This window comes from Sander lucioperca, chromosome 19, assembly GCF_008315115.2.
Source record: "Sander lucioperca isolate FBNREF2018 chromosome 19, SLUC_FBN_1.2, whole genome shotgun sequence".
Classification (NCBI taxonomy): Eukaryota; Metazoa; Chordata; class Actinopteri; order Perciformes; family Percidae; genus Sander; species Sander lucioperca.
In genome coordinates, this window is record NC_050191.1 from 12133202 (window position 1) to 12150486 (window position 17285).

At 38.7% G+C, this 17285-nt stretch overlaps 1 protein-coding gene across 1 annotated transcript; it reads right to left on the reverse strand.

Annotated features, from left to right (window-relative positions):
• Window positions 1-1443: 1443 nt before the first annotated feature.
• Window positions 1444-13747, reverse strand: rhag (Rh associated glycoprotein). Its single transcript, XM_031322549.2, has 10 exons — window positions 13479-13747; window positions 6187-6370; window positions 5836-5986; window positions 5559-5706; window positions 5130-5296; window positions 4890-5027; window positions 4402-4523; window positions 4174-4247; window positions 3951-4024; window positions 1444-3583 (listed from the first exon to the last, which is right to left on the reverse strand). The coding sequence occupies exons 1-10, from the start codon at window positions 13654-13656 to the stop codon at window positions 3509-3511; spliced, it is 1311 nt and encodes a 436-aa protein (XP_031178409.1). The 5' UTR covers window positions 13657-13747; the 3' UTR covers window positions 1444-3508.
• Between the last annotated feature and the right edge of the window lie 3538 nt (window positions 13748-17285).

Genomic DNA, 17285 nt, shown 5'->3' on the forward strand with positions numbered 1-17285 from the left:
TCTGGGGAAAAAACAACCAAATGTGGCAAGAAAATGTGACAGACAGAGAGGGGAAACAAGGAGTGTAAACGTTTCTATGGTAGGTACTGGACACAGGCGATACGAAACTGTGTTGACAAGGGTTGAGGTTAGGGCATTGTGCATTAAACTGAACAAAATAGTTCAGTTTCCCTATATGAGGCACGTTAATTAGTGTTGTGTTGCCATGTCAGGAAGAGGAGTCAGAGCACCTGGTATGTGATGCAGAGAGGTGATTAGGAGTAATTTGAGGGAATTAGGGGAGCAGGAATTCACATTAAAAGGATTACTGTGCATAGGTGAGAAAGCACAGACCAGGGTACTGATAACATTCTTAAGGGACGCAGTTTTTTTTTTTTTTTAAATAGGATATGATGGGTAAGGATAGTATGGCGTGGGGGATATTCAAGATTCAAAATTCTTTATGAATCCCACAACGGGGAAAGAATAGTAAACAGTTACAGTATTGCACTGTCACTGCACGGCTATCAATCCTGTGTGTTTGTGTTTAGTCCATGTGGTCTACTGGGACCAGTGCTGTGTGTATAACCTTGCATACAATGTAGCTTAGGGTGTGTGTGGGTGATAGTTTTTATTATTATTTATTTATTATTTTTTTGTTACTTAAAGTCTATTGTCTGACCCACACTCCGGAGCAGAAGGCGGCAGTAATGGACCAATGAGCTGTATGCCAACAGCCGTAAAACACAAAGAAGATGAAGTTAGCACTGCGTCCCCAGTGGTGAAGGAGAGGAATAGCATGCAGCTCTGGTAAAGTGCTGCTGTGTGCATATTAAATAGGTGAGTTTAAGCTGGTTACTAAAAGATACTAAATACATTGTATTTCTGCTAAGGAAATGTAATCTTTAGCTGCCTGCTATTAACCACAAACCACTTGGGAAGAAGTTGAATAGCGTTACCTGCCATGTTTCTTCACTTTCTTGAGTATAAGGATTAACATTAAGGTTACAGTATACCCATAAACATAATAAGCAAACATTTTTGATAAAGATCCCTTAAATTTGTGATATTGTGGCTAAGATATGGGACATTTTACAGTTAAAATATAAACTTGTCCTTTATTTCTGGTGGACAAAATGTGTAATGGTCACCTGTATCTAAATGACCTCAAATACATCTTTCTAGTTACTAGCTACACATATATGCTGATACCAATATAACATCTGTGATGATCTATTGATGGCTGTGATGCATAGAGCTTTAACTTAATTGGTCATAAACACAAAGTACAGATAATGCTTATCCTTATACTGTATGTCGGTCACAATTAGAATTTTGTCCTGCTGATGGTGCTAGAGATAAAGTCAGGGGTTCACCAAATGTATTGCAATTCATCCTAAGGAGGACCTGAATGTCTGAACCTGCTATAGATCACTACCACAAAAACACACATAACCACTGCTATTGTACAAAAACACATTTATTATGACAGTATTAGTATATTATACAAATATGAGCACATCAAAGCACACATAATATAAAAATACAAAATCTTGATGTGCTTCAGTGTTCTGGGCATCATAAACCATTTGATGAACCAAAATTGATTAACACTACTGTATAGTCAGTTCCATCTAGCACTGCAGTCCTATGTTTTACTGTTAAACACAAAAAAAACCTGTCCTTCGGCACTCAGACACCATGCAGCTTAAAAAGATTTTGCGAAGCAAGAAATGGCTGCTCTCTAATCCTGTGATATACACAGTTGCAGGTGTGACTGTTCACAACTCAGAATGAAAAAGAATCCAACAGGAACTCACCTACAGAGAAAACGGGTACAAAAAAATGATTCCAACTGATGCATATAATGGTATAAAGAAAATGGTAAGCAATTATTATGTTTCAGTATGTAAGTTCCTGTTAAATTCTTTTAAAGGCATCTGAAAAATATTCAGTACCAGTTTCACTTTTTTAACATTGCAGGACTATAAAACTGACTATGTCAATCCATCTAAAAGCTAAACTGTATGTACATGTAAAAATACACTGGATGTAAATAGAAAGCTGACACAAAAATGAACTTCAGTTTTCCCATTGACAGCCAATCTAATGCTAAATGCACTCCTTGCATTAAATAAATTGTACAGCTGCCCTCTGATAGATAGAACATTATTGTAAGCAGTGGGAGATAAGCAACAAAAAGGTTTATTAGTTACAACATATCATGCGACTACCTGCCCATGTCAGAGCCTTACTGCTGGATTCACACAGTATGACTCTGACTCCTTGCAGAAGGACTGGGCTCCAGTGAGGTGATGTGAAGCAGCAGATCAAAGCAGGTTTAAGGGCACGTTCAGACCAAAGCCAGAGATCCGCAGGGTTTTGCGACTGTGGAAATACGTATCACTAAAAAGGCCCATCTGTGTGACGTCCTGCTGCGTTCTTTAAACAAGCAGCACAAGTAGACTTTATATTTTTAATTATTGTTTTCTGTCAGATCGTTTATAGATCTTGACATTTACGACCTCACTTGAAGGCAGCTGTATTTCATATAGAAAGAGAGAAAGAAAAGAGATGGAGCATTGTGCTTTATTGTTGCAGAAAACTGTTTTTTTTTTTACTTTCTTGTGGCAGCGATGGATACGTAAGGGACTCTCAATTCAATTTTATTTATAGTATTAAATCATAACAGTTATCTCAAGGCACTTTACAGATAGAGTAGGTCTAGACCACACTCTTTAATTTAAAAAGACTCCCACATTGCCTCAAAACACACTGACAAGTCTGATTGCCGGTTATATAATTGGGCACTGTAGGATGATGTGGGATTGCGTTTCTCTTAAAGTTTAATCTTTTTCAACTTTTCGCCGCAGGGCGTTGCAGTTTTTTTCGGCACCCCCCTGCGGCCCCTACCGCCACAGCTTGAAACGCACTACCCCCAGTCAAAATGAATGGGGAGACTTGTGTTTTTGCTGGACCGCCTGAGTGTGTGTGGACATAGCCTAACTCCTCTTCTCTTTGACCTAAGCCTCAGCAGAAATACATATGCCAGGTGTATGGAAATATAAAAGATTATAAGAAGAAAAATACACACTATACTAAAAACATGCTTTAATGTTTTTCATAATATAAAAATAAAATAAAAAAGCTTATGTAAGTAGTTGTGTATCAGCAGTGAATTTATGGTGTGACCCACTGGGTTTTCAAGGTTATTGATCACAATTTTCAATGCAAAAGAAATCCCTGAAGTGTAAACGGTGAGTGTAAACGGGATTAACTGAATATTTATGCTGAATATTTTTATTATGTATATATTTGAAGACTGTTGTGTAAAACATTCACTGCCCATCCTGAAAAATACAAGTTGTAGATCTTTGATCACAAAAAAGTTTCAAAAATTGACTTGTGTTGGTGAGTAGAGCAAATCGTCTAGTTTTTTAAAATCACATTACACATCTGCGGACATGGTGTAGCTGATTAATAATCATTTACTTCTTCATTTCTAGCTCAGTGGAGTGTGAGCAGATATTTAAACCTCTGCTTTGTTCTTTGAGTGATCGCCGTGAGCCAAGCTCTCCTCATTCTCCTCCTCCTCCTCAGGAACCTGGAAAACATGCAGTCCAAATTATTTGTCTGTAGCATAACGAAAGAGACCTAAGTAAGACATTTTTAAATAAGATGCAATCATTGGCTTATATGCTGTACCACCTGGTGGAGTTTTTAACAGCAGAGGATAAAACAAGCAGCACCAGAGAGTTGGAATGAACACAGGAAGAACTCTTTTCTTTTAATAGAAGCCTGTCAGATGAAATCTCGATTGTAATAAATGATGCAGTGAACCACATCCAGCTAATACGATGCCAAAACCACTAATTTAATAACTTAAAAATATCAGGGTACTGCATCAATCACTTGTGATGCTCGACAGTCAGAAACTAGAAATAATATTTACGAGGAAAGGGATTTCTTACCTCCCAGTAAATAGAGTCGTCAAAGCAGTTCTGGTCTGGAGGCTGTCCCCAGAACGGCAACTTCATTATTAAACCTTGAAGAAGAAAATGAATTGTTTGATCACTCAGGCCTTTTGCTAAATCATAATAACACTGACCTTTTACCTTTGAGTGACAAATCCTGTGCCCAGGAATGTAAAACCATTATGACATATTTATGGTCTCCTGTTTCATCTTCACCTACCTGTAATAGCACCTCCAACCAAAGCGAACCCCAGGGATGAAGCCAAGGCAGCAGCTTGCATGGCAGCATTACCTCTGAAGAGGAGGAGAAGAGAAGACAGGAATGTAAGAGCTGACAATTAACTGAACCATGAAGTTACTTTAAAGCTACAATACAGTTATGTGTATTATAAAATATATATTATTATACTGTATGTATATGATTCCTGGTGAATAAAATTACCCTTACCCCTCTTTTTTTCCCAAAGCCACAGCCACAATACCAGCCAACCCGCCCAGGATGCCAGGCATGCCGTGCAGATTGTGGACTCCGCAGGTATCCTGGATGCCCAGGTTGGATGCCAGGATGGGCTACAGAGGAGAAAAAATGTCTCTTGTTGCAACCAAAGGAGTGTCTTTCTAACAGCTGAAATATGCATTTTGATTTTAAAAATGTGACGGTATCAAATGTTTGTTTTCTTCCGACCAATAGTCCAAAACCCAAAAATATTCAATTTACTATCATAGAAGAGTAAACCATAAAATAATGACATTTCAGAAGCTGAAACCAGGGACCCCCCCATGTTTGCTTAGAAATGTTCTTAAACGATTAATCTCTTATTAAAATTGTTGGAGATTTTCTGGAAACTGACTAATCTGTTTACAGTAGTAATAGTTTACACCAAAACCTTTTAGGAAACTCATCATTTTGCACCTTTGCTTTGACTTTCAACTCACAGTTAGGTACTTGAAGCCCAGGGTAGAGATGATGCCAGCCACTAATCCAATCAGCATTGCCCCAAATGGCCCGATGTTCATGTCAGCACATGTTCCCACAGCAACACCACCAGCCAAGGTGGCATTCTGAATATGCACCTGTAGTATATAAAGATGTAAAAAACAAAAATATAACTGAATTTTGTTTTTAAAAATTCTTGAATAAGTGTTATTGTGGATAATAAAGAAAAGTTATTTGACCATGTCCAGTTTTCCTTTGTGCTCCACAAGGCTGGAGATGGCGTAGGCAGAGAGCACACAGGCAGCCAGGGAGAGGTAGGTGTTGATCACTGCTGTGAGCTGAGTGAAGCCCGGATCAGCGATGGCCGAGTTAAAACTGGGCCAGAACATCCACAGGAAGACAGTTCCTGTAGGAGAGGGGGAAGAATGAAACAGTATTTCACACTGCAACTTAGAAATGTATAGATTCAAAGATTTATATGCATTCTTGCTGAACAGAATTGATACACAGTTGAGGTCGCTATCTATCACTGTACATGCTGCATGGTTATTTATGACCACTAGGTGGCAGACATGTTGTGTATGTACAGGCCTGTGATAAACCAGTGAGGGAAGATTACAGCCAAATTGATGTATATTTCATTAGTTTAAGGTGTAACTGGCTCTTACCAATCATAGCAAACAGATCAGAGTGATAAACAGATCCGTCGTTCTCATGTCCGTTTCGTAAACCTGGTCGGTAAAGTACTCGCGCCACTGCCAGGCCAAAGTAGGCTCCATAAGCATGGATGATCATGGATGCTCCAACATCATTCGCCTGTGAAAGAAGAGGTGATACTGTAAAATCCAGTTTACACAGTGAATGTTCCTGGTCATAATGCACCAATGAATGGCATATTTTGCTAATGTAGTTTATCAACACATGCCCGTGTCATTGCGTACTTACTTCAAGGACTGTGGCCACCAGATGTTCGTTGATGGAGAAGATGGTGATCTCCAGTATGGTCATGATGAGGAGCTGCACAGGGCTGGTTTTACCCAGAACGGCTCCGAAGGAGATCAGGACTGTAGCTGTGCTGAAGTCTGCGTTGATTATTCTGTACAATAGAGAAGAAAACAGAAATTATAGAATAATGAGGAGAATAGGTGGAACAGAAAAAGTCCTCAGACCAGCACAGTTTAACCTTCATTTACTGAACCTAAAGTGAGCTACTTAGTTGGTGATGCATATTTAACTGCTTAAATGTTAATCAAGGGGTTACTGATAAGCGACATGTGCAGAAAAAGACATTCATACTTGAAGATGCTGACTTTGATCTTGCCATCATCCAGGTGCCAAATGCCCTGCGTGAGGAGGCCCCACTGCAGGCCGAAGGCAGCCAGCAGTAAGTTGATGCCCACGCTGCTGAACCCGTATCGCTTCAGGAAGGTCATCAGGAACCCGAAGCCGATGAAGATCATGACGTGGACATCCTGAAACACTGAAGACATGAGAAAACAGGTCAGTTCTGCTGTTGATTCAATGACAGGGCCCTCCTTTGTTGTGCGAGTCCCACTTTAGCCTTGGCTAAATGTGGACATTAAATCGAATCAGATGAAACACTTGTGATATGCTGCCTTCAATTAGAAATAAGCCATTCGCTAAGACTTTGCTTTCCACGGTGGTATTCTTTTGACTTTGTAGTTTAAATGATTTATTAAGCAGTTACTAGACTTCACAGGAGTCATTTCCTTTCCACAGTGGCTGTATTGTCTGCTGTGACCTGTTGGTTGGAAAAGCAATTCAATCACACTATGAATGGGATTCTGGGAAATGCTCCTGATGTTCCTGTTGAGTTTGTGGCCTTGCACTGTTTGTATGAAGTGCATATGGTCTTAATTGATTAGCACACCCTTATCTAGTCTGTTTGGACCACATCCCACGTTTTAATTATCAGTGCATTTAGTTTTACTATACTATTTATGAGGAATACACAAAAAGACAAGCACTTTAAGAGGAAATAAATCTGGGTTAAGGCCAGGTAATTTTCGGGGGATTTGTGTCAACATCCTGACAGGGGTGTGGGACTCCTGTTTCCCAAAAGTCTTTAAGCTTGATATGATATGATGAGCCCCTTGTGGAAAATACATCAAGGTGGAGGTGCGCGCAGGTTCAGAAACAATGCTTAATTTCCTCAGAGTGGAATGAGCATGAATGTAGACACTGTTATCTGGACAGAACACACTTACTTTCGTCTTTCAAAAGGCAGGCATTTACTGCACTGCAGTCTCAGATTCATCATCATCATCATTTCATTTGTTGTCACCGTGAGGTTGCCAGACAACCAGTGGAGACTAGGTGAGGTCACTGCACCCAGCCAGGAAACAGTCCGTCACATAATCGTTAAACCACAACATGGTGTTTTTATACTTACATTTTTGTACAGATTAACCGGTAATACTTTACTTGAAGGTATCTACATAAAAGTGACATGACACTGTCATGAGAACATGACACTGTCATGACACAGTCATGACACATGAACCCTAACCCTAACCCTAACCATAACTTGTCATGACAATAACCGAACTACTAAAAGAAGCGTTATGTCATAAATGTTTATGACTTGTTTATAATGTTTATGACACATTCATGAGAGTGTCCTGTCACTCTTATGTAGATACCTTCAAGTAAAGTGTAACCGATTAAACAAGCGAGATGTAACGTGTTAATTAGTCTGTTTGAAGGGTGCTGGTAAGTGGATTTTGTTACCTGTGGACAGAGGTAGACTAGTGGTTTCCCCCTGATTCCATACTTTGTGCTAAGCTAAGCTAACCAGCTGCTTGCTGTACTTTTATGTTTAGCAAAAAACTGTAAGTGTTGTATCAACTTCTCATCTAACTCTCGTCAAGGAAGGGGCTATTTCACAAAACTATACTTTTAACTTATATTAAATATCCCATTTTTTTTTTATCCATTTCACATTATATTAGTATGAGTACATGTTTTGTTTGTTTATTTGTGGCCCTAATTGAGAAACCCCTAACAGGCATTAGTGTCTTCAAATGATTTAACAATATTACAATATGCTACCTAACACTTAAAAAATTCATGTCTTAACTCCACTTATCTAAAAAGGAAATTGATATTACACACATACAGTAGATATGATATATTTATTTTAATATTTGTGATTGTCCACTTCAGGCTACATTTCCATTCAACACAGAAAATCGTGCAACACTGGTCATCCACACCTATTAAAGCGTAACTCTCGCCAAAATGCAACTTAGGGTCTTTTTGTGAATGTACCCGAGTCAAACTTTCGTTTAAAAGCATATTTAGGACGGAAGCGTCACTTTTAAGATTTACCATATTCTCGTTTTTCGGTCAAATGGCCTTTTGAATGGGAGTGCTAGGGGCACTTTTATGCTAGCCTCAAAATAGCTATTTTTAAAACACTAAGAAGGCTCGACACAACATGAAACTTTGCTCGACGTATCACATATGAACTCCAGCATTGAGAACCTTGTTTGTGTACACAGAGTTTACTAAAAAGAAAGGTTTTGAGCAACTCGCGTTAGCAGTTGTTCTTCCGGTCGCCGTCTATCGAGCCAGTCAAAAATAATCGAGGGTGGAGAGTAAAGATGGAAAGCTCCTACAGCTTAGTTCCATATAAATGCAGGGATAATTTGTTGTTTTGTCGTTAGTGAAAAACAATATTGACCTTGTAGTTGAAAAAGGAGCCTCATATAAGAATGACATTTCCTCCTATGGAGTCCATTCCGTTCGGAGATCGCCTATTTTTGACTGGGAAAATGGCGGATAGCGTAAACAACAACTGCTAACGTGAGTTGCTCAAAACCTTTTTTAGTAAACTCTGTGTACACAAACAATGTTCTCAATGCTCGAGTACATGTGTAGAGCCCCTGGTCATACTTCGAGCAAAGTTTCATGTTGTGTCGTGCCTTCTTAGTGTTTTAAAAATAGCTATTTTGAGGCTATCATAAAAGTGGCCCTAGGACTCCCATTCAAAAGGCCATTTGACCAAAAAACGAAGCTACGGTAAATCTTAAAAGTGACGATTCCGTCCTAAATATGCTTTTAAATGAAAGTTTGACTCGGGTACATTCACAAAAAGACCCTAGGTTGCATTTTGGCAAGAGTTACGCTTTAATATTTACATTGTTTAACTCTGACAACGAGGAATGAAACAAAAATCTCTTATAATACTGTCAGACTTTTTATTGCTCAGATCATGGTACACAAGACAAAGGTTAGTTTGTAATATGCACACCGATAGAAAGCTGTGTTCCACCCTCTGGTTGAGGTTGATTCTTTCACTTAGTATCTAGCATGACTTTGTTCTCATAACAAAAGGCTTATAAGCCAAAGGTCAGGATCTGCTTATGACATCCAGGTGGGCAACAATATCTTAGTTTAGGCAATCAGGCCAAGATTCATTCAGTCAAAGGTTACATTGTACGGGATTCCGCATGATCAAACACAAGGGAAGTTAGCATGGTTACATTATGCATGATCAAACGTAATTTCCCTTAAAATATATACAGTATATCAGGACATTTTCAAAATGCCTTTTGGTATAAAGTGAGAATGCCTACATCTACTTTTGTAAGGCAGAATCCGTGTTTTTATACATGCTCAAAAACAGTGTACTTAAACAGATGTTATACTGTAGGCTGCTTTAATCAGTAACCAACCTGATAAAAATAGAGCTGCTCAAATCTACTCAGAGTGGTTGTCTAGCTGCTCCATATTGACAATATAGCTTTTAGTGGGGTTAATGAGTAGTTGAAACAGATTAATGTTTCAAAATAATTTTAATCGCCCGTGGCGATTGTTATTGGTTTAAAGAAATGCCAATAAACCAGAGCACGTTTTTCTCCCATCCCGGAATGCTGTGTGGAGTAGCCAGATCCTCCTCCGCTCCGCAGCGTGTGGATGGTCTGGCAAAGCGAGACTAACCTAACATTTATGTTCTCTCCTGCTTGGTAAATAATTAATTAACCAATTTAATCACTTTACAAACAGTTGGGATATCATGTGAATATCATCCTTTTTAAACGAAATTCTTCACTCAAGTGTAAAACCACCTCTGAAGAGTCTGTGATTTCACAAGAAAACAGTCGTGAAATTTGTGTTAATGATCTGCTTAAAATCCTGATGTGTGTTTGTGTAGTGCTGCACTGATGCCATCAGCAGTGTGTCAAGGTGAAATATTGATTTGGCTCACATCCACAGAGCTCTTTTGAACAGAAACTGGTTGCCCCTTCAACTTGTGCTTTGACCCCCTCCCATTCTCAGGTAGTTCAATTAGTTTTTTAGAGGTATTTGCAGATATGGTATAATAGCAATTTTGGGTTGTTTGCACATGTAGGCAAACCTCTTTTAAAAAATGCTTATTGTTACTTCTACTTGGATGTTTGTTTGTTCACAACTAAATCAGACTGATCAATGATCATTTTTGTATCATAATTCTCATTTTCATTGAAAAATATTAAAATAACTTTTTTTTATTGATTCTAGTGTGATTTTTGCGAGAATCTCTACCAAACAAAGATTTTTTCGTTAGTCTGTAGGATACGATTTGCAGGCTGAGACGTTTCTGCAGCACCACAAAACTTAATTTAGGATGGTTTGTCACATATTTTGCCTTTTAGCAAATATTGTCCCCACCTGCGATTTGGATATTGCAGTAGTCCATATTGCGATTTTGATTAAATTGCGACTAATTGTGCAGCCCTAGTCATGCCTGTGACTTTTTCCATAATCATAGACTGCAAACACAGCAAACAAGATGATGGTGATAATCTCCAAAGCCTAGGTCACGATGGGGAACTGCATCCTCATTTCCTTGCTGTAAGCAGGCATCCTGAGACCATCTCTGGTTATCTCTCACAGTCTGACACACACTCAGTGATAAACAAAAAGGCAGAAGACTGGGCCTGGGTGATGAACACCCCCCTCCCATTCTTTTCAACCAGTTGCACTGCCAGGAAATCAGCGTTTCTAGACCAGAAAACCCCATGTGCCATAGAAAATTCATTGATCATGATATTTTTTTTAACAAAGAAGATCATTTCCTGTATTCTGGTGCCTTTTAACAGGTGGCTTAATACTTTTATCTATCTATACTAGCATGAGAAAAAAAAGCTATAATTTGTAATTACACCCAGAGGAAGTGGTTGGCCCGTTATCACATATTTCTTTTATATTAAAAAGTACAGAAATTGATTTGATGACTAATTCAGAGTCATCTCTAATAATAACCACTCATTGTTTATTTTAACTTTTATGCTTGCATGCAATTTCAATATCACATCTGGGTGCAAGGTAGCAGTGAAAATGTGGTATGGAGTTTCATTGAGTTAGGCATTCTCTCAATAAGCAAGCAGAATGGATTTGATAATGACACACTAACACAGCACTCTAAAGAGCGCCAAGTGGAAAGACCAATGTTCTTGATGTGTTTTCAACAAAACACACTAATACTAATAATAAAAATAAAAAAGTGGGTTTGACTTGACCCTCATATAATGGCTCCAACATCTATGCAAGTAAGAAATGTAATGCAATTTATTAGAACTATGCTCTGGTTTATTTTTTCTAAAATTCACTGCGGGCCATTTAAAAACGGGCAGCGGGCCACAGTTGGCCCGCGGGCCATAGTTTTGGCCACACCTGTGTAGGGGCTTGTAGTGAACAGTAGTTTCAGGATGGGGAGGAGGTAAAATTGGAAAGCAGCCACAGTGACTTGCACCACGCCCAGATGTTAGGTAATGCTCAGTAATGTGGGTGAGCCAAGACAAGAGAGAGAGAATTCCATCAGGACCAACTGTAGAGGAGTGATGCAACCAAAACATATGCAAACACATCAATTATTATTTAATTATTATTTTTTTAAATTCTGGAGCAATAGATTTCCTTGCATTTGATTTTAGATACAAAATGACTTTCCAAGAGTCTTTATTAGAAACGTATGTAATGTTTTGTCAAACCATACAACCAGAAATTCTGTCTGTCATTTACATTATTTTAAAAGTGAATTGATTTGAGCCGGGATAGCTTTTACTCACTCCAGTCCACATTTCTCTGCTTATTTGTCTTCTTTTGATCCTAACAGATGTCTGGCATGCGTTGGATAGCGGATCTCTCTGCACCCAACCGCAAGCCTTCACGTTATCCAATCGCATTTTAAATGGTCATGGCTTTAACTGATTCAGCATAAAGCATTTGCAGATATGTCCTTTAACATCTTATAATGGCATATTTGGGTTGTTGGCACGTGTGTGAACCTCTTTTTTTAAACTGCTTATTGTTACCTTACTGTACATGGATGTTTGTATGTGCAGAGTTTGACTCTAGAAGGCTGTTTTCACATCTATCTGCTGAAGTACGGAAAGTTTCTCTGTACTCACACTGATAATGGACCTTTCAGTGATGTAAGAGATGTCTTGTGTCTAGCAGTTAAACTTAACCAAACTAAATTTGCACATTCATAGATTCTGGATTTTTCAATGACGGAAAATGAGTAGATGTGATTTTAAGAATTTTTAACGAGGCAACATCAACTTTTTTGTGGGAAAACTGTATCAGACGCACTTGAAAACAAAAAATATTTTGTATGTATTTAAAAATGTCTGGAGAAGATCTTAACTCAGTGTGATAAAAAGTAAAGAAAAATTCAAAATAATCATAGAAATTCTGAAGAAGACTATATTGCTAGACATGTTCTAGTCTATTTTATCTGTAGTAGAAAATATGCTTAGCCTTAATGCTGACCATTGAGCTAATCTCTATGGGTCACACCTGCCCCACCCAATCATGAGTAGACATTCATATAGTAAAACAGCCGCTTGTAGTTGCAACTATCTTAATGCAGATAAGTTGTCATGATGCAAAGGACCCTCTCAACTGCAGGAACTGCTCTATGCTCAATAAGTACGAAGTGTATTAAACAAATACACAGCATTCTTCTGCCCTATCTATCTTCTGTCTTTATTATCTATGTTTGACACATTGATTTAAATCCCATGTGATCTCCACTGTATGATACCTGACACTTTTCCCTGCAGGATCCTATTTGACTGCTCAGTTGCATGTGCATGAAGAGACTTTGTGAGGGATGAGAATGTGACCCCATGACCATTCTTATTTCTTTCAGCAGACCAGCCTCCAAATTCTTCTATTTCTGTTTGCAAGTAATTGGAAAATTACATCCTTAAAACACAAGTCACATTATTCCAATGAAGGAAAGGAGGCCTTTTTCAGGTCACTCAACACTTAAGTTCAAGACTAGAGAACCAAAGCTTAGAAATAAGGAAGATTTGTAGACTTATTCCTTTTATAAATAGAAATGGGAAAGAAATAGAAAATGGGAATGGAAAGCTTCATTTCAGCATTTCTCTAACACACACTAAATCACACTGAGTCAGCAGAACAATAACCTTTTTTTCTCTGTTAACATCAAAGCTGCAACAAAGGCCATAATCCATAATTTTTAACCTCTTCAATGACAGTCTAGAGACCAAACATTAAGGCATCCAGTAGGAGCGCATCCCTCAGCGAGCACCCACAGGTAGACTTACTGGGGTAGAGATCCATGGGGTTCTCGTCATGGTGAGTCTCATTGGAGTGTGGCTTGTGTCCGTGACTTTTTCCATCATCATAGACCACAAACACACCAAACAGGATGATGGTGATAATCTCCAAAGTCAAGGCCACGATGGGAAACTTCATCCTCATGTTGGTGGCGTACGCAGGCATCCTGAGACCAACTCTGGTTATCTCTGACACACACTCACTGACACTCTTTTTTAGGAGTTGTGCTGTGTGAAGGGAGGGAACAAGTGGTGTCTGGTTTTAAACTGATGCAGGTTTTGTGGTGACCAATGACAGGGCAGAAGACTGGGGCCTGGGTAGTGAACACCCCCCTCATGTACTTTGCTCATGGGGATGGGTTTCCTCTCTGGACGTCACAAGGGACAACACAAAACACAAATGTAATGACACTTGGCCAGTGAGTGGACATGAAAGAAATACTTAATGACTGCTCCTTTACACTCATTTTTCACTGTCAAGTTTGTTTGTTGACTTATTGACTTAACTTAAATTTTGGGACTGGTGCTTTTTTATTAGAATACAAAAAGTCTTAGACAATGTGAAAAAAAAAGTCTTATAAAGAGATATTTGCTATTTATAACTGTTGCTCAAGAAAATATACAGTAGTTGTCATACAATTACAGTTTTTTAGATTCCTTTTTTATCTGCTCTATTAAACACTGTTCCTCTTTCTTAGTGCAAACGACTTCAGACACTGTTCCCTTGATATTAAACCCTTTTGCAGGTTTTTTATGCACTGGCGGATTCAGATACATAACATAGGTAAAAGTAACAATACAACACTGTAAATAATACTAAATTACAAGTAAAGGTCTTGCATTTGAAATTTTATATATAGGTAAAAGTACAGCAGTAGCAGCAAAATGTACTTAAAGTATCAAAAGTACTTTGTTATGGTGAATGAACCCTTTATAACTAACCCATTAATGTATAAGCTACGGTGACCCTGAGAGGCCACTGCGTTAAGAAAACGCACGCAAAGAAACCACAACACGCAACAATAAGAAAACGCACACAAATAAGAAAACGCATGAAAATAATAAACGCACGCAAATAAAAACCTTATCCAAACACACCAGGATAAATATAACTGTCAAATAAATGTAGTGGAGTAAAACGTAAATTATTTTCCCCAGAAATGTGAGTTTAAATATAAAGTAGCATAGAATTGAAACACTCAAGTTGAAGGCATTTTTTACCATTGAATCCTGGCGTGGCAGATGTTGCCTCTTAGTAGCTCTGTTAGTTGTCTCATGTTGCTTCAACAAATGCTGCACATTGTCATTCCACCCATGACCCCTACAGACAGTGTGGGTAACTGTGATCAGGTTACTTCATAGTTCAAGTCCTTTACCATCAACTGTTAACATACACATGCCTGTGCTTCCTTTCCCACTGGAAAATTTCCAAGAGGACTCCTCTGATTAACCTGTAGGTTCTGATCCAGTAAGTGGCTCCCACAGTGAGTGTGGTGGCAATCTGAGGCCTCTCGTCAAATTACCGCAGGCTAGAACTCCGTTATTTGGGTCCAAGAGCTTTATGAATGAGCAGAGTAGTTAATCACTGCCAGCAACACATTTCTGTTTGTGTTGGACCTGAGCACAGTGACTGTTTTCCCAGACCCTTTGGGAAATTACTTCCAAATGTTGAGTGATATCAAAAACTGCAGCACTGCTAGAACTAATCTACTTGTGCTGAACATGTGCACTACAGAGTTTCTCACTAATATTTGGCAGACAGTGGAGGCTTTTTTAATGGGCTGAACCAAGTGTTTTTTTTCACAGACAAGTGAGCTAACCCACAAACTTGAACAGCATGGGAGGATTTGTGGTTCAACTACCACAGTCATTCATTCATGACGGTCACAGATACTCCCTCACATAAGCTTTTTCTTCTTTTAGCTCTTTCTTTTTTTTAGATTGGATTTCAGTCTATACATCACAAAAGAATGTGGCTGTTTGATTCCTCACATGTAACTAACTGATTATTTTTGCCTCCAGAGTAGCTCTAACCCTGAGAAATGTTTGTATAATTGTGACACTCCAATCTGCAATTATTTAACCAATTATTATGTCTGTAGTTTTGCGATCAACTTTTCTCCGCACAGCTGTAATCTGTCAGGGTTTTGACAGAGAGCATGAGAACTGTTTATATAGTCAAGACTGTTCAATAACAGTCAACGCTCTGAGTCTCACATTTCTTAGCGGGGTATCCCAGAGGTACCGGTGCTTTTAGGTTGTTGCTTTTGTCGACATTTCTTCTCTTACATTGAATGCGCGAATGATTTAGTGTCTTGATTAGACCGAGTGACTGATGGTGATAACATGCTATTATCTCCTAAATATCACAAGTAAACAGGAATTTCTGCAGGAATTTGGGATAAATGTACTTAGTTGCTTTCTTTCCAAGAAAAGGTGAGAAGATTGATAAGACTCATGCATGTTAAGTATGTCGCTAGAGGCAGAAGACAATTATTCTATCTTAGCATAAAGACTGAGACAGAGGGAAACAGCAAAATGTATTAATTACAAAGGAATTTGTGGATTAGCTCATGCGTGCTTAGTAAAACAATGCAAATTCTGGTCGCACTTTATTTTATGGTACATTAATAAAACGTAATAAGCCGTACTTTGTATCAAATTAGACACATATAAATAATGTGGTCTTTATTAGACAAAAAACTACAGTTATACTCGTAGACACCGTATGCCTAAATTATGCTGTAATTAGAAACTGCATGTATTGCCATATTAAAAACAAAATATATTGGGGCGACCTCTAGCTCACCCTGTAGAGTGTGCGCCCAATGTAGGCTGAGTCCTTGGTAGCGGCCCGGATTCGAATCAGACCCGCGGCCCTTTGCTGCGTGTCGCCCCACTTTTCTCTCCCCTTTCCTTTCTTCAAGCTGTCCTGTTGATTAAAGGCCATAAAAGCCCCCAAAAATGATCTTAAAAAAACAAAACATATATACTATACTATACTATACCAAATTACACTCTAATTAGACACCGTGTATCGGGCATAGCCTTGTGCCATTTGTTGCTCATTAGAAGAAAACTACCGTTAAGTAATGTCAAACCACGACGAGTCACATCTGGTTGCTACTTCCCTCAGTCCCTCATAGCTTGGATGCTCTCCGGAGTCCCGTGGGGTTTGGAGGTGGTACATAGCCTTATTAATAGGCTAATAAAACTATTGTAACTGACTAGCGCTAGCATATTACTGGCTTGCTAGCACGTAAGTGTTTTTTTAGCTTGCTAGTTGTTGAGGAGCTAGCCATGCAAGTAGTCTGAATAAATACCTGGTTCATTTGACTTTTGACTTGTTTCTTTTTGTTAGTGCTGTGAACGCAGGAAAGTGGTAGTAATTTAGGCAGTTTTAAGGTGGGAGTTTATAACCGAGCCTGGAATGTTGTATTGCGTCAAATTCTGGCTCCTTTTCAGTTTTGTAGATTTTTGTCTTTCTTATATAAAAAGAAATTGGCAATTTCATCAAACAATCCCTATTATTGCTTCTGGAAATAAATGTGTTGGCTTGTTTAGGTTCACACAATCTGAGAAAGTTTGAACATCAAAGGAACAAAGCAGAGGAAAAAACAGCCAAGCTAAATAGCTACTTCGTTTATCAGCTCAAATTAGTTTTAATCTACAGTGGCCTCCTTGTGAACCTCTAGGAACATTCCAGGAAAACCATTAAGCGATTTATCTCTGCTCCCTCACAATCCCAATCGCAAAGCTTAGATTTGGGGAAAATAAACAAGCCATCAGCCTTAA

Excerpts from the sequence above, each read along its gene's own strand:
- rhag (XM_031322549.2), bottom strand. The coding sequence starts at position 13,656 with ATGCCTGCGTACGCCACCAACATGAGGATGAAGTTTCCCATCGTGGCC. Across the intron at positions 4,524-4,889 it reads TGGGCTTCAAGTACCTAACT|CCCATCCTGGCATCCAACCT; the intron begins GTGAGTTGAAAG and ends TCTCCTCTGTAG. Across the intron at positions 4,248-4,401 it reads GCTTTGGGAAAAAAAGAGGG|AGGTAATGCTGCCATGCAAG; the intron begins GTAAGGGTAATT and ends CCTCCTCTTCAG.